The sequence below is a fragment of the Cylas formicarius genome, unplaced genomic scaffold, assembly GCF_029955315.1.
Source record: "Cylas formicarius isolate icCylForm1 unplaced genomic scaffold, icCylForm1.1 PGA_scaffold_5__7_contigs__length_24384050, whole genome shotgun sequence".
Classification (NCBI taxonomy): Eukaryota; Metazoa; Arthropoda; class Insecta; order Coleoptera; family Brentidae; genus Cylas; species Cylas formicarius.
Genome location: NW_026844341.1, coordinates 16,212,564 through 16,237,639, shown reverse-complemented (window position 1 = coordinate 16,237,639; position 25,076 = coordinate 16,212,564). Strand labels below are relative to the sequence as shown.

The following is a 25,076-nucleotide window of genomic DNA, read 5'->3' as shown; positions in this document are numbered from 1 at the left end:
GTTTTATTGTAATTTATAAACTCTGTAAAATATTTGTTAAAACTCGGCGAGTTTTATTTCGGTCCTTCAATCCGGAAATGTGAGGATCGCGTGCGTCACGGCTTGGGCAGTCGTTTCAGCTCGTGCGTGAGCCACACGGCTGCCGATAGCACCGTCAGGGAGCCGCCCTGGTGTGCTGCGGCCACCGGGGTGGGTACGTAGGTCAGCAGGGTGGTGATCCCCAAGGCGACCTTGAACAAAATTTGGTAGGATCGGCTAATGTAAAATAAAATAGTGCTCATAAAAATTTTAGGCTTGCGGGGATAGTGCACTAACAATTTATCAGCCATCTATAAATCATTCAAAATATTAAAAAGCTATTTATTTGTTACATGTAAAATATAAATTAAACATTAATTGGATGAACAATAAACATTTAATTTTATAAAAAAAAGCAACATAACCATTAACTCAATGTATTTCGATCACAATGTGGATTTCTTCAAGAATCTAAAATACATGCATATTTTATATATAAATATTTACATACCTTACATACAATTGACGTGAATATATTGACTTTGATGTTTCTTTGACTTTGACTTTATTCAATTTTTCGTCAATTTTCAACATTAAATTATTTTTATATGAAAATTGATTTGATTTGTAATTTATATCATCTTTTCGACTATTTAGGGTATTTTTTCTATAATATGAATTGCGCTTATTGCTAATTTTTGATAACTTTTTTTCAAATAAATTCCTTAAATATAGTATTCTTGTATTATTTATTATTAGAAAACAAGAATATAGGTTTGTTGTTAAAAATTGTTATTAATTTTATTTTTAGGCAAATAATTTTCAATTAAAATTTGTTTAACTTTTGTTAAAATAAAATAATTGAATATAGGAAAGAATTTTTATCAAAAAACAGGACTTACATGTTTTATAATAAAAATAAAATATCAAAAAATAATACAGTTAAAAATATATTTGTATGTATTTTAAATTCTTAATAAAGATTCACATTGTGATCTCAACCTTGAATAAACATTTAAAGAATTTTCCAGATCCACTAAATCAGACCTTTTAAACGTCCATTTACATCTGGAGATGAAAGGATGCAATGCATGCTATTGAAACATTAGGGAGTACTCCCAACCGACCGACGACGGCCTTTAAATCCGAATCAAGACAACAGTTTAAAATGAAACTGTTATATGTACTAAAAGTGCTTGGACCTAAGATTTGAAAATGTTTAAGATAAAAATATAGAAAGGGTGATAAATGGGATGTGGTTACAAAATGTTGCCAAAAATTCATTAACAAGCCAGTTAGATTAAAAAATAACCTATAAACATATAAAAAAATCAAATGTTGCTATTATTTTCAACATGATTTTATCTTTTTGTTTTCTGAAAATAGTTTTTTTGTACATTTCTTTTCAAAGTTGCTATTTTAGGCTATTTGACCTGGTGTCCAACATTTAAAATGGTCTCGTTCCGTTGTGAGACAGGTGAGCACTCACCTGGAGCCACGCAGCCGTGGCTAAAGCACCGGCGGCGATGTAGGCGCGGCGCGGCAGCACCCGCCTCCGGGACACCCACCAGGCGGCGGTGATGAGGCCCAGGGTGGCCGTACCGAGGACCCGATGATCAAACTGCACTGTAGTCGGGTTCTCGGTAAAGTTGGTCACCTTGGGAGTGAACACGAGGATGTCGTCGGGTATCCACTTGTCTGCCATTTTGGGAAACGAATTGTACACGAGGCCGGCATCGAGACCGGCCACGAACGCCCCCGAAATGGCCGTCAAAAAGACTAGGCCTTTGCAGCCGTGTGCGAGCCATCTAAACCTGCGAGCTGCTCGAAGCGTCTCACCGCTCGCATACGTCACTGCGCTTGCGGGGAGCAGATGGTCCAGGGCAGACCACAGAAAGAGGGTGTAGAGGACGAAAGCGAGGCCCAGGTGGGTCGCCAGCCGATACTGCGACACGCGGGGCACATCGCTTTCGCCGTCGAATCGGTCTTCCAATCCCGACTGCACCATGTACCACCCCATTAGACCCTGCGCCCCAATCAGTCCGCCGAACGCCAGAATCCGTTTTTTGAGGGCCGGACTGAACCTTCCTCTCGCCCAGAAGTACAGGGCCGGCGCGATAAACGCCGCCCCTATGAGTCGGCCCCACTGACGGTGGCCATATTCCATGTGCCAGATAAATTTGAATTCGGACAGGCTCATCTTTCTGTTTTTGCTGCATTGTAGAAAGCGCGAAAATTACCTCTAGGCGGGTGATGAATGACTCCATGACATTATATCCAATTGTAACCAGTATTGTTGTATATAACGCCATCGGGGCTCCCCGTGCTGTTACTCACATTTTAAATTCCGGAAACTGCTGGTACTTTTTGAACTCCGCCTCCCATTCTTGGTCGGTGCGGGGCATGCGCTCGCCCAAAAGTTTCCAATGGACCATCGAGAGGCCCGATTCGGTGAGTCTGGTGACGCCTCCTGAGATAAAACTACGCCGTTTTTAAAATACCGTTTATTAAACGCCGAAACTACCCTAACGTACTGTCCTTTTGATAACCTCGCGTAAAACCGTAACGACGCAAAACAAGACAACTATATAAGTTGTGACTATACCTAGGACGACCGCCACGAAAACCATGCCCCCGCAGGTTAACAGCCAGTATCCCACTGCCTTTTGCCCTTTCTGAGATGCGTCCGACGTGAGGCGGACCGGTACCGCGCGTGTAACCGACTGGAAAACATGATTTCAACAAAAATTTGGCAATATTTACGCTAAAGGTCCCTCACATTCCAGTTACTTAGCCGATACGGCGCCTGTTTCCGTAAGAAATTCGAATAAGGTCGAGGGACCACGGTCTTATCAACATTTCTTGACAAAGCGCTCACAAATTTAGGGAAATTCCGCACCGGGACTCCGCAGAATCGGCTCAAGCTCAACATAATTCATAAAATCTTTTAACATGTAACTTAAATCATCAACATAAAATTGAGGTTATGTGCAAGGATATTTTACATTGGCTAGTTTTGGTTGGTTTAATAATGAAGAATCCATGTAGAATTTCTATTATTGTTCTAATTTTTGTCTAAAATAAATTAATAAATTAAATTAGTTTCTAGTTTGATGCCGACAAATTTCGATATTGCCCGATCAAATATTAATTAAATGTTCGCAGGGTAAAATATTGACGTCATTGCTTGGTGTATCTTACAAACGAATATTCAGTACAAAAAAAGCATATACTGTTATCAGTTTTTCCGATTCGCAGTGTTCGTAAAATGAATGAATCTACACAAATTAACAACGAATCAAAGCTCCAAACAATATTCAACACGATGGATTACGGCGAAAACTTGGAAAATACGGATAAAGCAGCCGTAAGTATAATCCCCTTTCAAAATTCTCGATAACTTATGTTTTTAAGGAATGGGTCAAAGCGGTAGATATAACTGATAAATCTGCGGAGCTCAAAAGTATTTTAGATTGGGCGAAAGAAAACTTGGGTCACGAATTCACAGAAAACACGAAAACTCAACTGTTAACGTACGTGAATGTCTTAATGTCTTTCCCATTAATTTAGCAAATGTTGCGTGTTGCAGCCTTGCGAAACAGATCGAAAAGAATGCGGATATGTTTGCTCAGATCGAGATATTTGCCAGAAGTATCTTGTCGAAGGATACGAGAAAAGCGGTGACCCTCCTTGCGGAATATTTTTCTTACTATGCAAATTTTACGGGCGACTTGAGAAAAGGTAACATTCCATAACCTCACTTTCTTAGTGTATAAACATATTCTGTTCGAAATGTGTCTCATATATTGATATTTTTTAAATAATAACATATGCCTTTAATCAACGAAATTGTACTTAAATGTTTTTTTTTTCTTGGAATAACATGGGATTAATTTTCCGGTCTTTGGTTGTCTGTGGTTTTTGCTGTGGTCGCTTCTGCGCTGTATTATCTCTGGTTGCGCGGGTGAAATTCGAAAGTTAAGGTGGGTTTAATTATGATGCAGGAGCTTGCGTGGCGGTTATTTGCGACGACGAAAATCCATTATGGGTGTTGGGGCTAGTCGTCGCGCCCGCTTTGGCGGCGGGCTACCCGATCGTCCTGCAAACGGGGATAAAACTCGCCCCGGCCGCTAATTTTTTGCTCACGCTTGCAGAAACCGCGGGGTAAGTCGGTGCGAGGGCGGCTGTGAAGTGTGGATTTCGTCAACACGACCCCTACAACAAGGCGGTGAAACGACTGTCAGTCAGTCGATATAGGGTTATATGTTCCTTTAAAACAGGTATGGGAAACCTTTTACATGTTGTGAGTGTAATGAGCAAATACATTCGCGGTCCGCGATGTAAGTAAAGTCTGTTCATAGATATAAGAAAGTGACTAACTGATACGAATTAAGGAAAGATCGGGGTAAGCTGTAAGAATGAAATATGGCCGAACAGGTCCGTACTTTGCTGAGAATTTAATTATTTTTTTCTATAAGTTTAACAGAATTTGCTCAACTTTGTGGAGGGATGTTAAAAACTTCGATTTCTATAAGTTTGAGGACTTTGGAGTTAATACAGGGAATAATATTGTTACGACGAATGGCAGATTTCAGTTGGTGGCAAACATGTTCAATGGGATAAATATACAGTGGTAAACTAGATTTTTTGCATAATTATCCTTTTGTAGGTTCAAGCTTTGTAGCAATTCAATTAATTGCTTTTTGGTTAGTTAGTTGCTCATGAAAATAAATGTTATTATACATGTAGTTTTGGATTGTTGCTTTTGTGTCACATGAGGAAGAGGTTTAGTCTACTGTCTACTGTGATAACTTGCATTGTCTATTACAATGACGCTATTAGGAGGCATGTGTTTATTTTTAAACCAAAAAACAGTCGCCATTTCCGAATTCTAAAAGATTCCATTAAAACTTGCCTTTTGGAATTTTTTTAAAATCTAAAACCCATGTGTTGAATACACTTTCATAAGGTAGCCACATTTAACACCGGTTTCATCTTTTTCAAACCTCCTAATTAAGATATTTAATGTAGGCACGCTTTGTTCCTCGTATAACTGGCAAATTTTACGCCGTATTATATCTTGATCACTTTCATGTACACTCGAGAAAATGTCAGCATCGCTTCTTTTTTTCCTTGCTGAAATGGGATTATTCACAATTTTCCATACAGTTGATGTTGGAATTTTCGTCAATGTGGTTGTTTCTTTTAAAGATGCTTGCTTGCTGGCACCACGTTCAATGAGAGTCAAATAAACATTGTTTATAACTTACTTAGTCTCAATAGAATGGTGTTTTCTACATTTGGGCGGGAGCACTTCCTGAGATACACTAGACTCGCACATGTTTTGCATAATTCGCACACGATTACTACTACTACTACTACTAAACTTAAACCAAGTATTGTACCAAACCAAAGAATATTAAACACAGGTAGGTATAAAATTATTTTCAATTACGGACCACAATTTTATCTGAATTTAAATTCCGAAACTTTAGGTAATAATCTTGTTGCATTGTATGTTAATGACCACCCTTGGATAATCCCATTCAAAAGCAATGGGTCATTTTCTTATATCTATGTACAGACCATACCTGTCTGTCATGGGCTTCTTTTATTTTTCCTTGTCTTCTTTGGTATTGTTTTGCCGTCTTGCTTTGTAATTTGTTCCTATCATATCGAATAATTACTGCAGTATTGCAATTGCATATTATTATTATTATTATTATTATATTATTATATCACTTCTTTAATGCGATGACTCATAATTTAACGTTTCACGGTCTTGTGATGTAGGAGGTGTTGATTTCTTCCCAGATTATTTCATTATATAGTTTTGAGCTTAGGATTCCGCAAGCGGCCTTGAAATTGATACCATCGAGTGAAGGCGGATTACAAGAATATCTGGACCACGATTATGTGGACGTTGTGGTGTTATTCGGAGATCTGCTGGACGGGAAATACCACGCCGTAAACCGTCATTTCAAGAAATTTCTCGCGCGTAAGTCGTAGATTAATAAGTCGCTAGTGCGTTTTCCGAAATTGGTGTCGATATAGTTTCGCCACGGACGGGAGCGTCGATGATCGTCTTTGACGATTCTGACACTAGTTCGGCGGCCGAGGCGGTGGTGGACGCCGCTTGGGGTTATCAGGGCATGGTAACTGTGGTGATCCCTAACGGCCTTCCTCGCACTTACGGTTTGCCGTTATTTTTAGCTGCCGTGGACTATCGACACCGTCCTTATACAAGAGAATGTTTTCGCCATGTTCACCGATAAATTGAAAGAGAAACTGGCATCGGTTAGAGTGGGATATGGTGACGACAAACTAGCTGATATTTCGTACCCGAATTGTCAGGCACTGAGCGTGAGGCAAGCGAGAACCGTGAGGAGGGCTAAAGACCAAGGGATAGAGGTTCGTTCTCGACCGGTCGTAATTGTACGGAGGAATATTTGGACGTTTTGAAGTTGCTTTAGGATCCATGTTGACCTAACCTCACCTTATTGTTTGTCGCTTGACTAGTCTTTGTCGAAGTTGTTGGTTTGTTTTATGTTGCATGGATCATAATGTTTTGGATACATATGAATATATGAGAAGTGTAATGAAGCATTCAGTTCCCAACGCTAACTTTAAAAAACACTGGAATCAATTAGTATTACAGTAGCTTGAGGAAGTATCCTTGAAAGATCTTATTTAATTATTTAATATGTTTCTTTTATGTATCCCCATCACATTAAAAAAATTGCACCATTCTAATAATGATTGAAAGAAATTTGTGCGTTATGATTGTGGAAATGTGTTTTTAAATAGAACAAATGATCATGCAATGACCTATAAGGAAAACTAATAAAAAACTAATGTGCTCATTGGAAAACTGCAAAAATACGAACATTCATCTTTACTTACCCATTTGACTGTGACTCTCATTTCAGACGAATATAAGTTTGAGATTATGGTAGGGAAAATAATATATTTTATATAAAGAGCAAATAACTATGTAGGGATGTATCGTGTTTGATTAATAACTCGTTAGGATAATATTATAAAAACATTAATGGAAGTTATTAGGTTTTCATTCTCCAAATGCAAACGCAAATTCAACAATCACTAAAAGCAAATTATGTGAACAATACCAGCGAAAAAAAACTTAAAGATTGGACTTTTTGCATTGATAGAATTGTTTCTATCCTTTGGAATAGCAAATTTGTTTTGAAGTACTTATATTTGTCTTTTTATTGTAAATCGGTACTTTTTTTTGCAACATTTTGACGCCAAAATATTCAAAATCCGTAAAAAAAAATAATCTGGTACAATTTTCAGACAGGTTGTACATTTTTATCTGTTATCGATTTTGTCGTGTTATCTATTGGATTATCATGGAAAACAATAATCAATTTAGAAATGGACAAAAAGTTGATGTATTGTGGGGATACGTCAACGTAAATCCAGCTGCGTCGTTAGGAGAAGTGGCATCTCAAGAGAATCTATGAGGAGAATTTAAAAAAAACACGGTTATCATTCTTTATCAACATCTTTATGGAGCTGACTTTGTAAGAAGACATCGATATTATTAATGTTGGAGAAACAGATAACTGACTAGACAATTAACAATGAATAGAAGCAAAGCCACCTAAGTAATATTTTGTTTTAATAAAATAGTATATTATGCAGTAAGTGCGGTAAACGGCATTTGACTCACGAGTTTATTTGATACGAGCGGAGCGAGATTCGTAGGAAACGAAACTGACGTGGTAAAGTGACGTTTCCCGCACGCTAGATCGGTGGGTAATTAGGTATTTTACGGACGGGAGTAGAAAAATGTATTTACTTATCTGTTTTTTTCCTTCCTGCGAGCTTATTTCTTAACGAATTTTGAAAATTTTGCTGTCAAAATGTTGCAAAAACAGTACCGGTTTTAAAAAATTTTTGTTCCCACTGGGGTGCTATTTGAAAAAACTAGGTTATCCTAAAGAATTAATAGTTCATTACATTAAATGCTATTTGCCATTAGACAAGTAAAGAACAGTTTCATTTACAATTTTCCCCATGATCAGGTGACCCGGTAAATAGTATTTATGATGGTCACAGCCTCCTAGACACAATTTTCAAAAATAAAATAAAAATTTCAAAAAAAAAAAAGAAAAGAAAATTCGTCCTAGCCCAAGTAGAATGGTCTCCTCAAACCAAAAATGCAAAAAATATAGGTGGTGCCATTTAAAATTACAAAGTTACAGTCGTTTCCGCTCAAACCGGAAGTGCAACCATATTTTCAAAACATTGGACATTCAGCCTATATTAACCCTTCCAAACTTCCAATCGCCATCTCAAGTGTTCTTTCTTGTGTCACCCGGTATAACGTTATAGATCGGAAAGCAACTTTCATACGTCAAATAATCCATGTGCCGAGTTTCCCGTGTCGCAAGCGGAATCCCGACCTTAAGTTTTAAGGTATACTCGCCGGACTTGCCCACGGATGTCTTCGCGCCGACTCTCTTGATAGGCGCGAAGGCATACTCGAATTACGTCATCGTGGGCGGGGAGAGGGACGGATGCGTCACTCTGCTACCGTTCCGCTCGATCGATGAAGCGGTAAACCTGACCAACAACACGCGGCACGGCTTCGGCGCATCCGTGTGGACCGAAAACGTCGGGCTTGCCAACGAGGTGGCCGCCAAAGTGACCGTCGGCAATGTTTGGCTCAACGGCCACGGGCTTATCGCCCCGGATGTGACGTTCGTGTCGCTGAAAGATAGCGGCGCGGGTTACTTCGGCGGCGCGCAAGGTGGGAGCGGTTAACCTTTTTTTCTTTGTGTCGGCAGCGCACGAATTTTTAGGTTTCCGCGAGTTTACGGAGGAACCCAAGTCGCTCGATGCATCGGGCAAGGAGGGTGGGGCCGTAATCGACTTGCGAGTAGGGACCGCAATTAATGTTGCAGTCGGAGCGGGCGCTCGTTGGAGCAAACGTGCCTTTTTGGACAGAGTCAATGCACTGCGGGAGGTCGCCGATGGTCTGGGAGGGTGTTTCGCAGGGAAGTTTGCCGACGAATTGAGGCGGTGCGTCATCGATAAAGCGGAATGGGGAACATCTTCGCGCCCAGGATACGTCGTTACCCCATGGACTAACGCGAGGGGCGTGGTCGCCATCGACTTGGAGTCAGATCAGGACTCCAATGCGTCGCTTCTAGCACGCGCCTTGGCGCGAGGTATAGTCTGTCTCAATCGTCATCGTGTTGGCTTTCGACGGACCCTCCCCAATAAAACTCTAACGACGTTATCACCTATTGTTATTGGGTAAAGCCATTAACAAAAAAATTATTCTTACTTGAACCACGAGGCAGAGGTGGGCCATTTATATTTCTTTCTTTCTGATATGTTTGTCTAGCGTTGACCGTTGAATAATCATTTTTACTGTGCTTGTTGAAAAAGTTATTTTATATGTAACAATGTCGCGTCGAAATCATTCGTCGCTTGAGGCAAAACAGGTCGTGAAAAATGTTAAGTTAATCATTAGAGGACTTATTAAACAAGAAACGGCAATGACGTCGATACGGGATATAGAAAAAGTATAAACATAGTGATTTTTAAACTCATCGTATAGACAATAGTGGTTAGGACTTGGATAAATTGAAAAAGGAGTTACGGAGTTACGACGAAGATGAAACCAATATAAATATAAGCCGAGCCACCCTGCATAGTAAAATGGAATATTTAGCACCGCAAAATAGACAAAAGGCAAATAGTAATGGAATCACACAGATTACTCACTTGAAGATTTAATTACTTACAAGAAATTAAAAGATATGATTAGACAATCAATTCGCTGTATCCAAAGGATGGGTTAATTCCATTCGAAACTGTCAGACGAAAGCACCTTCAAAGAAAGGAAAATGCATCACCGTCATTCACGCTAAGTGGCTTATTGGTGCTAAATTGTAACTTAAGTTTCTAAGTGGGTATTTATTATAAGTCAAATTCGCAGATTTATTAATGTATTGTAGCTATATAAAATTGTTTTTTTTTGTTTTTTTGGTATTATATAATAGATGGGAAACATGGTTAAATTAATCTGCGTTATGTTCAAGAATGGCTGTCAAGTTTTTAACTTAATATACCTTGAATATAAGTGTTCTTTTTTGTATTAATATTTATTTAATGTTTACAATACAATAAGTTGTTAAATTGTATATTTTTATTTATTTAAATAAATATTATTATTATTATTATTATTATTATTATTTAATGTCATTGTTCTTTCTTAGTGCAATTTAATAAGATTATAAATAAAATAAAACAAGAAAAAATTTGTTAATACCAAAACCTTTGAGGGTCTGTCCCCGTCCTTCTTTTAATACCTACGGGAGCCGAGTTTTAATACCCTTGGCAGGTAACTTCCATAATTGCGGGAAAAAGCCAACCCGATGAAGATTGAGATAGACTAACCTCGTATAAAGCATGTTTCACCACGGTCCACCCTTCAACGCAGGCAATGCGGTCATCGCCCTTAATCGCTACCCGAGAAACCCCATATACGCCGAAATAAGCAAAGGGCTTCCGTCAGGTCTGCTGTCCGTGTTTCCGCACACCGTGGAGATGGAGCTCGTATGCGCCAACCATAAGGCCTTGAACTTGTTCTTGTCGCCGTTGCCTAGGGCCGCGGTGGCTGGTCAATCCGTCGCGGACTCCAAGAACTTGACGATAAAGCTCACGGGTGATATTAATTGGCGTTTGGTCTTCCCGAAAAACGTCTGGTACAGTGTCGGCCGATCCTTAACCTGCGACTTGTAGTTTGTTGGGTTAGCAAGAGGTAATACAAAACGCAAGCGTCGATGCCAAAAATCTATTAGAAAATTTTTTATGTATATATATATATCATCAATTGCGTTGCAAATAAAACCGAAACTATAATTCTTGAAACGACCGACAAAAACTGAGAAAAAAATGCATTGCCCCCCCCCCTACCCCTAGGCGTAACATCCCGACGACAGGGCGGCGACCGATTCGGCGTAGATCCGCATCAGTTCCTCGCCGACCTGCTGGTGCAACACCATGCCATCGAGTGCATCGTTTATCGGTCGCTGGTCGTCGTAGGGGTTGACGAGGTGCCTGCAGAAACGGCGAGTTGGTACGTGCGCACCCCTCTCCTTATGTACTCACTTGGTTTTCGATTTGTGGAGGGGCGTCGTGTACACCCAGGAAATAAGGCCGACCGGCTTGGACTGATTGGTACCGAACGTGAATTGTTGGAACTCAGCCACGCCCATGAAGCTCGACATGTCCTTGACGTAAAAGGCGAGGTACACGATTTTACCCAGCTGGAACGGTCGAAAAAAATTAAGAGGTTGAGGCGTAGGCGCTTGAGCTACTACGCCAAGGAGTGAAACTTAAAAACACAAAAAAGGCCCGCAGTGGGCATGTTGAACCATTCTCGCAGATATGCTTCTGCCAATTGACTATTTGCCCTCAATGTTCCCCGGGACTATCAAGTAAAGTATATAATATTTTCAACCCCACATTTATGTGACCTAGATGCATGATCTTTCTTCTCTCTTTACCTGCTTTAATTCTGTTCATTCTGATAAGCACTTACATCCATCCCATCCCACCTTTTGTATGCATATTCATATGCATATAGATTTAGTCTTAGGAGCATCTTTTTCATTCTGGCAAAAGCTGTATGTGCTTTCTTTATATGGATCTTGTTTTCCAAGCAGGCGATATTTAACCCAATCTTATAACCCTCTTTATTTGCTCCCCGGTCTACATAGAGGTGTTCTTGCAGGATGTTGTTTTTTATTATAATGTTGTGTTGTATACAGGGTCTGAAGAAATATTAATCAGAACACCAAATACCGTTTTTAACCCTTGGATAACTCGCAAGTCAACAATTATAGGCGCATCAGTATCCTGAGCTGTATTCCTAAGGTGTCCGAAAGTTTAGTCTGCGACTATTGCTGGCCTGAAAGGTTGCAATTAGGGTTTCTCCTCCATTGCTCATCATAGGAATCATAGGAAGAGAGGTTTCACGTTCATGCCGTTTACACAGACTTTTCAAAGGCATTTGATGAAGTAAATCATCAAATTTTAATAAAAAAATTGCGAAACATTGGAATCCAGCGAAAGCTTTTGGAATGGTTAACATCGTACCTTAATGAAAGAGTGCAGAATATGAGCTTCCAGAGATTCCGATCCACCGAAATTAAAGTACCTTTTGGTGCTCCGCAAGGATCACACCTGGGACACCTACTCTTCAATGACTATGTGAATGATATTGCCTCATGTTTTCATCATGCATTTTCCCTATTATTTGTTGACGACCTAAAATTCTATATGAGAGTCCAAAATGCCGATGACCATACAAAACTCCAATCCGATTTAGACTACCTATCGCTATTTTAATGGTATCAAACTAAATATTAATAAATGTGCACTAATGAAATTCAACCGGAACGGAAACCCCATACATTACACTTACAACATAAAAGGGTCACCTTTATTGCAGGCTTCCGTAATAAGCGATCTTGGAGTGTTACTTGATATTAAATTGACACACAATATTTTATCTATTGTGTCTAAATCACTTCAGATTTGGGGCTTTATTAAGCGTTGTACAGTGAACTTCCAGACTATTCTGTCTCCTCAGATTACTGTTCTGCTTCCTCGTGCGTCCACACCTGGATTCTTGTTCATGTTAGTGGTGACTAAGGACCTGAGGAAGTCGATTACTCGGAATTGGAAATCTTACAACTTTCAACAACAATCTTACAACTCTCAAGATTCGTCACATGCATAGGGATCTCATATAATCTACTGCACTCAAATTCTCATGGACCTGAGCTGTTATGTAAGATTGGGTTTCACGTTCCTTTCAGGTAGAGTTTCATCGTACTATGGGCAAAGTCCTTTCCTTACTAGAACTTGACTGCTTCCAGCGTGTAAAAATAGCTAAGAAAGAACTAAAAGTCTTTTGTTATTTGGCCTCATGGTCAAGAAACCCTAGTAGATTTTTTTAGACATTTAAACTCTATACACCCTAACATACGTTTTACCATTGAGTTGGAAACTAATAATAACCTTCCATTTTTATATATTCTTATCAATAGAAAATCAGACCTAACATTGGGTCATTATGTTTACAGAAAACCTAGGCACACAGGCCGATACCGGCCCAAAAATCATCGGTTACAGAGCCGTAAAACTATCTCAGCCCGAGTCACTGAACCCAGAATTACAACATGTTACCTCTGCTCTTCTCTCTAATAATTTCCATATTAAAGATATTAAGCGTTCCATCAAAAAATACACTTTACCACAACCTTTCAATATTCCAATAGGAATGAGGCCGAAAGCCATCCTACACTTGGCATTGTGGTTCTTCCTTACATTCAAAATATCACTGACCACATATCAAAAGTTCTAAAAAAGTATAACATCAAAACCAGATTTACCACTTGTCCAAAAATCTCTCGACATCTTCGATCCGTCAAAGATAAAATTCAATTTGAGATACCAGGATTCCATGCATATGCATATAAGAATATATTGGAGAAACCACACGAAGAATATCAACTGGGCAAAAAGAACACGAAAGAGCCTTGCGTCTAAGACAAATAAACTCATCAGCTGTTGCCGAACTCAATCACGAAACCGGACATAAAATTTTATTCGATAAAACTAAAATTCTTGCATGTAATCAATTCTTCTACTAACGAAAAATCCGAGAGTCTATAGAAATCCATAAACAACCTAACAATCTTAATCGACTGTACCTGTCACCAATATGGGCATCGGTCATCCGAGACGGTGTTTCTGCCCCTCATTTAGCTGCGCCCCCCACAAACAATATATAAGCAGGTACAGAATAAAATGCGAGCCAGTTTCAGTCAAGCTCTGAAAAAGCCAACAGGATGATTAGCGAAACGTCAGCAAGTTCGACTCAGCGTAGAAAGAATACAAAACTTTTGTAAAAAGTATTACAGTAACCTGTGGACGTTTCTTTGAAAAAAAAAAAACAAAAACTAAGACTGTCAGTGAAACCAATGTTTGTCATACTAGGGTTGAGTTTTTATCTATTTCATTCTGTTTTGCTTTTTATTTTGTGTTTTACTATTTTGTTTATGTGAATTTTATTTTATATTTTGCGGTTGGCTCGTTGATAAATAAATAAATAAATATCCACTCTCATACAAGCTTGCCGGTATATATAAAGTTTTGTCACTCCGTAGTCAAGAAAGAACGACGTGCCCCGTATATCGCGGTTTTGGACTACAATTAAGCATATATACCTTGCTGAAATGAAGGATCTTTTTCTCGGTCTGGGGCGAGAAGACCCATTTGTGGGAGCTCTGCGCGATGTCGACGTTTCGTTTCTCCAACGGGCGGATCATCAGGAATATTGGGTTGTCCTCGAAGTCGCCGTATCTGGAGGAAGCGCCGCCCCTGAAGGCGACATCCGCCGTGCGACCTTCTTCGCCGCCTGCAAAACGCTGGATGAATTTTTGACCATCCCAAGCGACAATTACGTAAAAACAACGAGCGATACCTGACGACGCGGGAGATGATTGTAGATTGCAATAATACCGAAAGGGCAAAAAGCCGCCACCTTTCTCGGGATAATAAGGAGGCTCTATGGAAAGGAAACGTGGTGAAAAGCAGAGCCCCGGTAGCCCCGCCTCTTACCTTCGTCGGGCGACCTGGGATCCCTGCGACTTGGCGTCAAACTAATGTCCTGCAACCCGTAGCGCACCTGTTCCACGCTGGTGGACTGCATACCAAACCTCCTGGAGGTTCGCGGTGGCGGTCTTTTCGGCGACTTTCCTTTTTTGTGCACCTCGATCCAGCCGTTAGAAGCGCCTCCTGCGCCTCTTCTCAGGTTCGGGGCGTTGTAGAGAAACTTTGGCCTCACCCCGATGTGTCTCGGCTGCACTAACCCGGTCTCCGTGTCCTGCAGCTCGAGTATCTTACGCAGGACGTCGTTGACCGCGTTGTTTCGCCCATCTAACGAGTGCCACGGGTTGCCTAACACTTTCTCGATCAGGTCGTGCATGGCCCGTCGGAATTTCAGCACCAGTGGCTCACCGAAAGTGAATAAGACCCAGTCGTCGATGATGAGCGACGCCTCGTCCGGGTAGACGGCATTCGTGCCGCACATGAGCGCCACCTGCAAAGCCCGAAGTCGGTACTTTATGTCGCGTCACTCCAAACCGACCCACCTAACACCAACGAAACAAACACACTTCGACTCACTGATTTTTTCGACAGCTTTGGGGATCCGTGTTTAGATAACATTTTCATAAGTGCCGCGTTAAAATTTCAGCTTATCAGTATATTAGATCTGGCGATCTCTGTGTTTTAATAAGGTTAAGGAAATCATAAATGAGATAGTCGAGACGTATTTGGCATGAGCATAAAGTCTGCCAAAATAAAATATTACTCCTGCCTCTCAAAAAATTTAAGTATTCAAGCCAACATTTTTCCAGAAATTTAAAAAAAAGCTCTCCAGTATTTAAAAAAAGTAACCCCGATGTTGTTGAAAATTATCGACCTGAACAATTAGTTCAATATTTTCGAATTATTGGCATTTTTAATAATAATCAGTTTTAGCCTGTTTCAGGCATTCTTAATTTAGTTTCAGACATTACAGATGCATTCCAGAATTGGCAATATCACTGTATTATTTTGTGATCTCACTAAAGCCCTCGATGTGTCTATCGTGGAATTCTTCTGCGCAAGTTAAAGGCTTATAATTTTTCAAATAGCAGTCTTAGATTGATGCAATCTTACCTTAACAATAGATGCCAGCTGATTAAGTACTCTGGGGTGACATCAGCGAAGAATGAGGTGAACATTGAAGTGCCCCAACCCTCAATGTTGGGCCCCATATTATTTTTAATATATATAAATGACCTTCCCCTTATAGATCCTCCATGTGTTTATACACTTTTTGCTCATGACACCACTATGGAATTCATTAGGAGACCCGCTGGAGAGTTCAAAGATCGCATAGTTTTAAATAATGATAAAACAGAGAGTGTTTTTTATTCCATATTGACCCAAAACTTTAATGGGATTCCCATATAGATTTTGTTGCTCAGAAACTGACCAAAAATTTGTATTTGCTTCGACGCTGGACCGAAAATGTCTCTCCTGGTGTTAAGGATTGCATATTTTGCACTTTTTCATTCACACCTCCTATGTGTGATCTTAATATGCTGCCATGCTGCTGGCAGGCACAGTTTGTTCAGATTATAACGAAAAGCAAATCGAATTATTAGTGGCCTTGGTTATCATTGTTTATCTTGGAACATGTATTATTTATAAAGGGAAATTTGCATCTATTTACCACTTATAAGGAATTGTGTGACCATCAAAGCAGAGGTCGGGACAATGTGGTTATTACCTACTGCTCCTTGAAGAGGTATCAGACTATTCCAAATTATTGGTCCTTTAAGTTTTTTAATACGCTTCCAAATGCTGCTCCTAATTTACCATTTGAAATGTATAAATAAAGGGTCAGACGATTTTTAATTAAAAGGTATTTTTATTCTTTTGATGAATATTTGTATTTCAATTATAATGTACCAGGGGCATTTTAAGTATATTGTATTCATATTCATAACCACTCACCGTCAGCGGGGTGATCGCGGTTGTGCCCTTCACCATGAAACTGATCCGGTTCTTGATCAGTTCGTCGTAAAACAGCCACAGGTCGAGCTCCTTCTTAGCGCATACGCTGCTGTTGTGCACCGTGACCTTGTTTATGTACCTGGTGGTCAACGCTTGCCTGTTCAAGGTGGGGTATCCGACGTTGGGGTAAAACGCGGCACCCATGATGCCCTTGACCAGGGGCCAGCTGTCGCTGTTTACGTTGCACTCGTCTATGCCCCGGGTACCGTTCACAAAACCTATGGCACGGAGTTGGGCGACCAGTTGCCGTCTGATCTCCAACACCGTCAGCATCGTCGATTCGGAAATGAAAAAGTCGCGGCAGAATTGCCGCGCCCTGCCACAGCGCGTTTCCTCCTACCCACCGAAATTATGATTAAAAACCCTGCGGCCTGCGACATTCGACCCTACCTGCCACCTCTGGAACACCCTAAGGTACATCAGGTGATCGCTGGGCACGTTTTCCGTGAGTTCCCTGCGCCGCGCCTGCGCCAGACTTTTCAGGTTGGCCTGCGGGGGCAACTGGAACGGGTCCCTGCAACAAACATTGGAGCAGGATGTTCCGTCGCAAATGGCCGAATGGTCGAAAATCCCGAACGGCTTTCGAGTTCGACCGGTGGGCGGTTCGCTCTGAGGCCGGGAGTTAAAAAGCACGGTCCACGATGCTGCAGAATTACTTTTGTAGCACCATAAGTACATTTTTATGTGATTCTCATGTGGCTATGAGAGACGCCCTATCTTATTTGTAAAGTAGGCTAGGTGTATGGGCCCGTAAATGTGTGTTACCCCAAGGCTCACTCGCAACTGACTAGGACAAATTGCACAGTGAATCCAGTCAGCTTATAATGCTATTTTTCTAAAGAATGAATTTTTTCTACTCCCGTCTGTAAAATACACAATTATGTACCGATCTAGCGTGCGGGAAGCGTCACTTTACCACGTCACTTTCGTTTCCCACGAATCCGAACCACTTCGGACATTTCCGGGGTTTTACGGCAAGGGTTTGGGAGCAATCGGATGTTTTCGGAGATATTTCCCAAGCTTTGAATTTTGACGTTTGTCAATTCTGACAGTTATGTCAGTGAATGTATTCTTGTTGTTTTGAGAAAATGCATCCAAAAACTAAACGTCGTAGAAAAAGTTTAGGATGGAACACGTTCGGTAAACTTTTTGACTCACTCGTTTATTAAACACTCGCTCCGGTCGTGTCAAATAAACTCGTGAGTCAAATGCCGTTTACCGCATTTGTTGCATAATATACTATTGTTGTTGATGTCATTCATAAAATTTCGATAAATTTCATTTGATAGACAACTTTTTAGCGGTGGCTGTAATAAAAAAGATACTCACGGGTTAATAAAGAATATTCTTTTGAATGCGGGTTGCAGTACGCTTCGATAAAATTAGCTCATATTTTTGAGGAAACAATAATTGATCAAATGAACAGGAATTCATGTATCCTGTGCGTATTTAGCACGCGATGGATGTGCTGTATCTTTAAAACAAGCACCCTTTTGCTAGTTCTTATTTGGATTATGCCTATCTAGTATCGACTGCTATTTATCCTTTTCTATTTGACATTCGACCATCTGCTACATCGAGATCCCTCGCGAATCGAGACTTTCCAAAACGGAAGCGAACGCCGTTCGGGATTTTCGACCATTTGTGGTGTTCCCACACGTACCTGTTCGCCATGACCGCGGCCAACGTCAAAATGGGCTCCAGACACTTAAAGATGCAGCCGTAGATGAGCATCTTGCCGAGCCTGGGCTCGAGCGCGAGCTGCGCGAGATACTCGCCGAGCTTGGTGAGATCCTCCTCCTGGTCGAGCGCGCCCAACGCCTCCAAACTTTCGATCGCGACGCGTATGGAATTGGCGCTAGGTGGATCGGGTGCCAGCGACAGGAAATTGTAGATATTGACGCCAGTGGTGGCGATGATCTTCGCGTGCAAGCACAGCTCCTGAAAAGCAAAAGGTCGAAGAACCCCGCCCTCGCTCCTCCCCTCTATACCTCGAGCGACACCCGCAGGATTTCCGGCACTCGTTCTTCCGCCATATGGTTGAACCTCTGACCGGAATACAGACGGAAACAGAAGCCGGGCCGCACGCGGCCCGCCCTCCCCTCCCGTTGCTTCGCGCACGCCTTCGATATCCACTGCGTCTGCAGCGCGGACATCTTGTTGTACTGTTTCAATACGCTCCGTTAACAATCGAACGAAAGTGGGCGGGGCGACGCTTACCGAGTCGTACGCCTTCTCCTTGACCTTGCCGGCGTCTATGACGAACACTACGTCCTCGATCGTAATGCTGGTCTCGGCGATGTTGGTCGAGAGAATTATCTTCCTCACGAACGGAGGCGGAGGCTTGAAAACGCCGCACTGATCCTTCATGTTCATGCTGCTGTGCAGGAAATAAGTGCGATAGGTGGCGCGATCGATGTCCGAATCAACAATGTGATCGTTGCACTGCATAATCTCGTCGTAGCCGGGCAGGAATATCAAAATGGAGCCGGCGTCGGAACGGCTGTGGATGTATTTCACGAGGGTCTTGATCAAATCGTAGTCAATAAAATCGTCGGGGGTCGTCATGTCGTACAGTTGCAGCAGAAAGTAGGAATCGCTAGTGCTACTAGCGGTGCCCTGGTTCAGTCGGTGCTGCTGCACCGCCGCCAGGTACTGATAAGCGTCGGGTTTGTTACTGAGCCGCGCGTAATCGAACGGGGTTTTTCCGAGAACGCAGGACGAGTCGAGCGACGCTCCCATGTTGCACAGCTTGGAGATGAACTCCATGTCGCCCAAGTGGGCGGCTATCATCAGGGCCGTCCATCCTTTCTGCGAGTGCTGATAGTCGACCGGCACGTCTTCCGTGATGAAAAACTGCAGTAAATCGGCGGTGGCCTCCTCGTAGTGCGCCGTGTAGTTGTACTCGTCGCTGAAGTTCATGTAGGCCTCCAGTGCGGCGTCGACGCTGTCCGCATCGTCCGTTATGTCGTACCTGACCGGTTTCCCCTCCTGCGTTTTCTCGAGCTTTGCCTGGGCGACGCGCATGTGCGGCGTGAAGTACTGCGTCATGCAGAGGACGTCCTCCAGGAAGTACGACTGGATCGGGTACAGTCTGCCAGGCACCGATATCACCGCGTCCGTTTTGAAGTACTGGCGGAACTTGGCCACGTTCAACGTAGCCGACATTAGGATCAGCCTGAGCCGCGGGTACCGCTCCAGGTACTGGCTCAGGCAGATCAGCAGGAAATCCGTGAGCTTGTCGCGCTCGTGGAGCTCGTCGACGATGACGTGGGTGATATTGCGCAGACACTCGCTACCGCACATTAGATTCCGCAGGAACACGCCCACAGTGCAGTAAACCAGAGAAGTGGCGAAACCTGTACTGGGTAAAAGTACATTTAAACAATCTCCTGATCGAAATCGAAAAGAAAAGGATTAGTGTATGTAGCTTCTAGATTTTTCAAAGAAATTTCCACAGGCTACTGTAATACTTTTTACAAAACTCCTGAGTCGGTTTTTGTTGAATTAAACTTGCTGACGTTTCGCCAATCATCCTGTTGGCTTCTTCCGAGCTTGACTGAAACTGGCTCGCATATATTAAAATCCGAGAATCTGGAACCAAACCTTCTCACCTTAATGGAAAAATGCTTGTCTGGACCATAGTTTTCTTATGACGGTCAAATTTTTGAACAAACGCCGGGAACAGCTATGGGTTCTCGACTATCACCAGTCATCGCGAATATATTTATGGAAGTCTTGAGAAGAAACCCTAGTAGATTTTCTTAGGCATTTAAACTCTATACACCGTAGCATACGTTTTACCGTTGACTTGGAAGCTAATAATAATCTTTAATCAATAGAAAATCAGACCTAACATTGAACCCAGAATACACCTTAGCTCTGCTCTTCTTTCTAATAATTTCCACATTAAAGATATTAAGCCTTCCATCACAAAATACACTTCACCACAACCTGTCAATAGCCATGATACCGAAAGCAATCCTAACACTTGCCACTGCGGTCCTTCCTTACATTCAAAATATCACTGACCACATATCAAAAATCCTAAAAAAGAATAACGTCAAAACTGGATTTACCATTTGTCCAAAAATATCTCAACATCTTGGGTCCGTCAAAGACAAAATTCCATTTGAGATACTAGGAGTTTACAGCATTCCATGCATATGCGGCAAAGAATTCATTGGAGAGATGGGATGAAAAATATCAACTAGGCTCAAAGAACACGACTAAGACATAAAATTTTACTCGATAAAACTAAAATTCTTGCATGTAATCAATTCTTCTACCAACGAAAACTCCGACAGTCTATAGAAATCTATAAGCAACTAAACAACCTTAACCGCGACTCAAGCCTTTATCTGTCACCAATAAGGGAATCATTTAGCTCCGCCCCCCTCAAACCATATATAAGCGGGTACAGAGTGAAATGCGAACCAGTTTCAGTCAAGCTCTGAAGAAGCCAACAGGATGATTGGCAAAACGTCAGCAAAAACCGACGCAGGAGGAATCAAGAAGTTTTGTAAAAAGTATTCTGTATTTCGGTAAAATTCCAGTCATAATCGGCTTTTCCGACTGATTTACGCAGGTGTGGTGAGATTTTCTGTTAACGACTCACCGTATTTGGACTCCAATCGTATGTGGTAGCCGACCGAGTTCCCGACTGATTCGCCCCGTTCATAGGCGACTCGTTCGGCCGCCGCCATTGTCGAAATTCGCCTCGGTTGAGTGCAGATGATTTTGCAGGGCTCTCCGCGGCTCGACATATCCTCCATGACGTACTGGGGAATTTGGGTCGTTTTGCCCGAGCCCGTCTCCGAAGACACGATTACCACTTGGTGATCGTTGATCGTGCTTACGATCAAGAGTTTCTGATCGAAAATCGGCAAAGTATCTCTGACGCGTTGTATCTCCGGGGAGACGCGGGGCTGTCTGGGAACGACGGGGCTCGTGTCTTGTAGCTTGCCGTACACCTTCTCGCACCTCTGCAGGGTGTGGTAGTTTCGTTGGCGTTCCCGTTGCGTAGAGCACCATTGTTCGTTGGATCGGCGCAGTTCGTTCGCGATCGCCTTGCTAACTTTTATCTCCAACGTTTTACCTAAAACGCACAACCGTAAGAGCATGAGTAAAAAAATATGCACCACTTTTATTAAACAGTGTGTTGAAGGACAGGTATCGACTGTAAAAGTCTTCGATTTGGGGTGGCACAAGCTTTAGGGCCATTACTGTTCAGCTTTAGTCTTTCGATTTATTAATTTAAATGCATGCGATGCGAGGAAGCCACCGACGCAAACCGGTTTAAAGAGGAAAAAGCCTTGACAGAGGACTTTTTTTTTAAAGCAACGTTAAACTCGTTTTTCATTGATGATATTGATGATACGAAACTTTTGATCGAAATATATTTTAAGATGCACTGAAAAGGGCTTCATAAAAGTCACATATAGTTCAGAGTGATACAACGCATTCCTCAAATTGGTAAACTTAATTTCATGGAGACTTTTATCGAATAGTTTTCTACTTGGTTCTATATTTTCTACCCTCCAGTCCTTAAAGTATAACTCTACAATGTGTGAAAGTTACCTGTTGCCAAGAAAGTTAAATTTGATGTTCATAGCCATACGGTTTGTTTTTTTCATATTCATATTTGCGTGTCTTATAATAACAGTTGTATTCATTAGAGGATTTTATAACAATATTTTTATATTTGATAGTATTTCAGCACTTTTTTAACTATTATAATTATTCAGTTGATTTTAAGTAAAGATTTTCACAGTTTACAGTAACTATAACTAACTTACAAAGAATTATGTGCAGTGTTGATAAAAACTATTTTTTTCCAAGTGATGAAGTGGTATCTTTTATTTCATCCATAAAAAATAGAGGTGCAGAAATTCTTCAAATGGAGGTAAAATAGAAAAAAAATGTAGGTCGGAAAAACTATTTAGAGATTGTTGCCCAGGAGATCAATCAGTCTTTAATTGATGCTACTTTATATTGGGCATTATTTACTAAAATGTTTTGTTTTGGGAAAGTCGAATCCAACTTTCTAAATCTAAATCCACATAACAAATCGGAAAATTTCAAATTTTAATTAGGTAAAAAAAGGTATTTTCATATTTCGACAAAGTACGATGTATTTGGATTTTAGATAATTCTACTCTTTTCTTAATTTTCAGATAATTTTATTTTTGTTAAAAATTAACCCATATAGGAAATAGTGACACAAAATAAGCTAAAAAGAGTACTACAAACCCTAGGTTTTTTTTGTTTGGTTAAGGTAATAGAAATATTCTTTTTAGGCCTCTTAGACCCGGTTCTTTAAACTTAGTTCAATATACCTTCTACTAAAATTTCAATCAAGGCAAAGGGTCGGTTTTTTTACTGATCAGGTTATATTCCAAAGTAGGTTATGTGGTGAGCTGCCCGTCAGACTAAATTCTGGATGTATAAAAGATTAGTAACATTTTTGTCCTATTACAAAAATACCATCAGTCTACTAAAATTGTGGGTGTGAATTTAGTCATAAATTATATAGGACCAACCGTTCATTTTTAGGCTACTATACTACATCATATGGAGCACAGTATGTATTTTTCACCTTGTTATTTTTAAATTGCAGAAAGAAATAATTTGAACTATTGCCACAATTGGCTACCGTGATCATTGTCAGTCATGGTATAAAAGGTTACACATTATGTCAGTGCCCCGTATTTGGTTGTATCAACGGCTGTTTCATCAACTGCCAGATTTCCTTTTTGATATTTAATTTTATGTACTATTGATGTTTATTGTAAAAAATATATATTTGCAGAACGTAGTTAATATAGATCATATCATATCATAACCACCTGTAACGGCATTGGGTCTCTTGCGCAAGTGCAGCTCCCTGTTGGGTTCCTTTCCGTATGACTTGGAAATCAAATTCAGCGCAAGCGCTTTGCAGTGGATGTACTTCCTCTGCAGGTTGTTCAAGTCGGTAGGGAATACGTACTCGATCTTCTCGTGGTCGTCGAGGAACTCGTCTATCGTCTTGTCGATTTTTATGCGCAGATCTTCGGGACACGCCTCCTGTGTCTGGGCATCCAACTTCAGTCTGTTGTGACTCTTTTTGCCGAACCTGCGTCAATTTTGTTTGCATAAAAAACACATAAGAAAATGGATATTCTCCATATGCAGTGGAATATAAATAAAATTATAAATTTTTAAGAGAATACAGCAGCTGTGTGTGTGGGAGAGGACGAGGATATATAGATGTTTTCTTAGGTTAGTTTTTAATAACTTTCAAAATTCCAAAAATTGAAATAAAATCTTTAAGCATGTGAGTCAAGGATTAATACAATAATTTTATTTATTCCATTCAAAAATAGATGAATCAGATATAATGATGAAACACTGAAGTGCAGCGCGCCTCGCATCTTTTTAATGCACTGTTAGACCCCTAGTAATTTCATATGTACCTTACATTTTCCCTTTTCGGTCCTCTGGCCTTGAGAGGCGTACCGCCCTTCTGACGGTTTCTATTCATAATTTTAAATGGAGAAATAATCGAATCACGACATGTTTATCATTTATCACAGTTTTCCCTGTTAATCTCATATGTACCTTACATTTTCCCTTCTCGGTCGTCTGTCCCCGAGAGGCCTATCGCACTTCTGGCGATTTCTATTCATAATTTGAATGGCAAAAATATCGAATCACAAGTTTATCACAGTTTTTTTCCTATTATTTTTCGGCCGCAAACAAAACATAACCTTGTCGGTGAAAATGTTGACGTTTCACGGGAGCACGCCCGACCGTAGACAACTGGAAATACATCGACGCACTTGGTGGCCCGGACGCTTGCGTATAGCAACAGCGTCTCGATCACACATTTAAAAATTTTTTGCTCAATTATCACTTTCCAAATATACGGCTCAGTTAAGTCACGCCGTCTACCTACTGGGCACTTTTTAATTTCGCAACTTCTACTCACCCCGCTATTGCACGAAAAGTTGATATGTTTAAACAAGTGTTTCATCAGTGTATCGCGAATTTTTAATGCATATGCGGACGCGCGGCACATCCCCGAAGCAGCGATATCGCACTTTCGAAGACTTACCCGAAATCTACGTCCATCGTTTAGGTTTTTTTCACCACTAATAATTTACAGCGTCCGTTGATAAAAACCGCGAAATTATTGTTCATAATCGGGTGGGGGTGGACACTAGATTGGTCAGATTATGCAAATGGCCGCGAAGCGCCGCGTTGCCGGTGCGAAAACGCGCGCAAATTTGTTTTCCAACGACCCCCATTAATTTAAAAGTAACGGCTTTCTAACGGCCGACGAGCGGCTCACGAGACGCCGCTGCTCCGAGGGCAAATTTATCTCCGTGGTATTA

The 25,076-nt window shown here is 41.1% G+C and overlaps 3 protein-coding genes across 9 annotated transcripts; 1 reads left to right on the top strand and 2 right to left on the bottom strand.

The window, feature by feature from the left end:
* Nucleotides 1-95: 95 nt before the first annotated feature.
* On the bottom strand, nucleotides 96-3,094 carry LOC132702437 (cytochrome c oxidase assembly protein COX15 homolog). Its single transcript, XM_060671034.1, has 5 exons — nucleotides 2,798-3,094; nucleotides 2,624-2,741; nucleotides 2,356-2,488; nucleotides 1,508-2,231; nucleotides 96-230 (listed from the first exon to the last, which is right to left on the bottom strand). The coding sequence occupies exons 1-5, from the start codon at nucleotides 2,948-2,950 to the stop codon at nucleotides 96-98; spliced, it is 1,263 nt and encodes a 420-aa protein (XP_060527017.1). The 5' UTR covers nucleotides 2,951-3,094.
* A 48-nt stretch (nucleotides 3,095-3,142) lies between these two features.
* On the top strand, nucleotides 3,143-11,100 carry LOC132702435 (gamma-aminobutyraldehyde dehydrogenase-like). Of its 3 annotated transcripts, XM_060671032.1 has the most exons (11): nucleotides 3,143-3,385; nucleotides 3,433-3,551; nucleotides 3,608-3,759; nucleotides 4,023-4,182; nucleotides 5,862-6,016; nucleotides 6,073-6,173; nucleotides 6,232-6,429; nucleotides 8,464-8,797; nucleotides 8,850-9,218; nucleotides 10,499-10,819; nucleotides 10,981-11,100. In XM_060671032.1, the coding sequence occupies exons 1-10, from the start codon at nucleotides 3,287-3,289 to the stop codon at nucleotides 10,798-10,800; spliced, it is 1,989 nt and encodes a 662-aa protein (XP_060527015.1). In that variant the 5' UTR covers nucleotides 3,143-3,286; the 3' UTR covers nucleotides 10,801-10,819; nucleotides 10,981-11,100. The 3 variants fall into 3 exon arrangements, with proteins under 3 accessions (XP_060527015.1, XP_060527014.1, XP_060527016.1); XM_060671031.1 differs by lacking the exon at nucleotides 10,981-11,100 and having other exon boundaries at nucleotides 10,499-10,826; XM_060671033.1 differs by lacking the exons at nucleotides 3,143-3,385; nucleotides 3,433-3,551; nucleotides 3,608-3,759; nucleotides 4,023-4,182; nucleotides 10,981-11,100 and adding an exon at nucleotides 4,320-4,651 and having other exon boundaries at nucleotides 10,499-10,826.
* On the bottom strand, nucleotides 10,839-24,476 carry LOC132702433 (ATP-dependent DNA/RNA helicase DHX36-like). Of its 5 annotated transcripts, none has more exons than XM_060671025.1 (13): nucleotides 24,301-24,476; nucleotides 23,547-23,815; nucleotides 21,317-21,796; nucleotides 18,919-20,057; nucleotides 18,690-18,863; nucleotides 18,362-18,639; nucleotides 17,089-17,212; nucleotides 16,639-17,034; nucleotides 14,692-15,172; nucleotides 14,555-14,638; nucleotides 14,298-14,488; nucleotides 11,170-11,327; nucleotides 10,839-11,118 (listed from the first exon to the last, which is right to left on the bottom strand). In XM_060671025.1, the coding sequence occupies exons 1-13, from the start codon at nucleotides 24,366-24,368 to the stop codon at nucleotides 10,977-10,979; spliced, it is 3,984 nt and encodes a 1,327-aa protein (XP_060527008.1). In that variant the 5' UTR covers nucleotides 24,369-24,476; the 3' UTR covers nucleotides 10,839-10,976. The 5 variants fall into 5 exon arrangements, with proteins under 5 accessions (XP_060527008.1, XP_060527010.1, XP_060527007.1 ...); XM_060671027.1 differs by having other exon boundaries at nucleotides 24,306-24,444; XM_060671024.1 differs by having other exon boundaries at nucleotides 24,156-24,438.
* Between the last annotated feature and the right edge of the window lie 600 nt (nucleotides 24,477-25,076).

Bases quoted from the DNA above. Each gene is read 5' to 3' on its own strand.
- LOC132702437 (XM_060671034.1), bottom strand. From the start codon at position 2,950: ATGTTGAGCTTGAGCCGATTCTGCGGAGTCCCGGTGCGGAATTTCCCT. The intron at 2,489-2,623 runs GTATAGTCACAA...GTTTTATCTCAG, and splicing joins TTTCGTGGCGGTCGTCCTAG to GAGGCGTCACCAGACTCACC. The intron at 231-1,507 runs GTGAGTGCTCAC...ATTTTGTTCAAG, and splicing joins CCACGGCTGCGTGGCTCCAG to GTCGCCTTGGGGATCACCAC.
- LOC132702435 (XM_060671032.1), top strand. From the start codon at position 3,287: ATGAATGAATCTACACAAATTAACAACGAATCAAAGCTCCAAACAATA. The intron at 3,386-3,432 runs GTAAGTATAATC...TATGTTTTTAAG, and splicing joins AAAATACGGATAAAGCAGCC to GAATGGGTCAAAGCGGTAGA. The intron at 3,552-3,607 runs GTACGTGAATGT...TGCGTGTTGCAG, and splicing joins ACGAAAACTCAACTGTTAAC to CCTTGCGAAACAGATCGAAA.
- LOC132702433 (XM_060671025.1), bottom strand. From the start codon at position 24,368: ATGAATAGAAATCGCCAGAAGTGCGATAGGCCTCTCGGGGACAGACGA. The intron at 23,816-24,300 runs GTACATATGAGA...AAATTGACGCAG, and splicing joins CCGAGAAGGGAAAATGTAAG to GTTCGGCAAAAAGAGTCACA. The intron at 18,864-18,918 runs GTAAGCGTCGCC...GTATTGAAACAG, and splicing joins AGGAGAAGGCGTACGACTCG to TACAACAAGATGTCCGCGCT.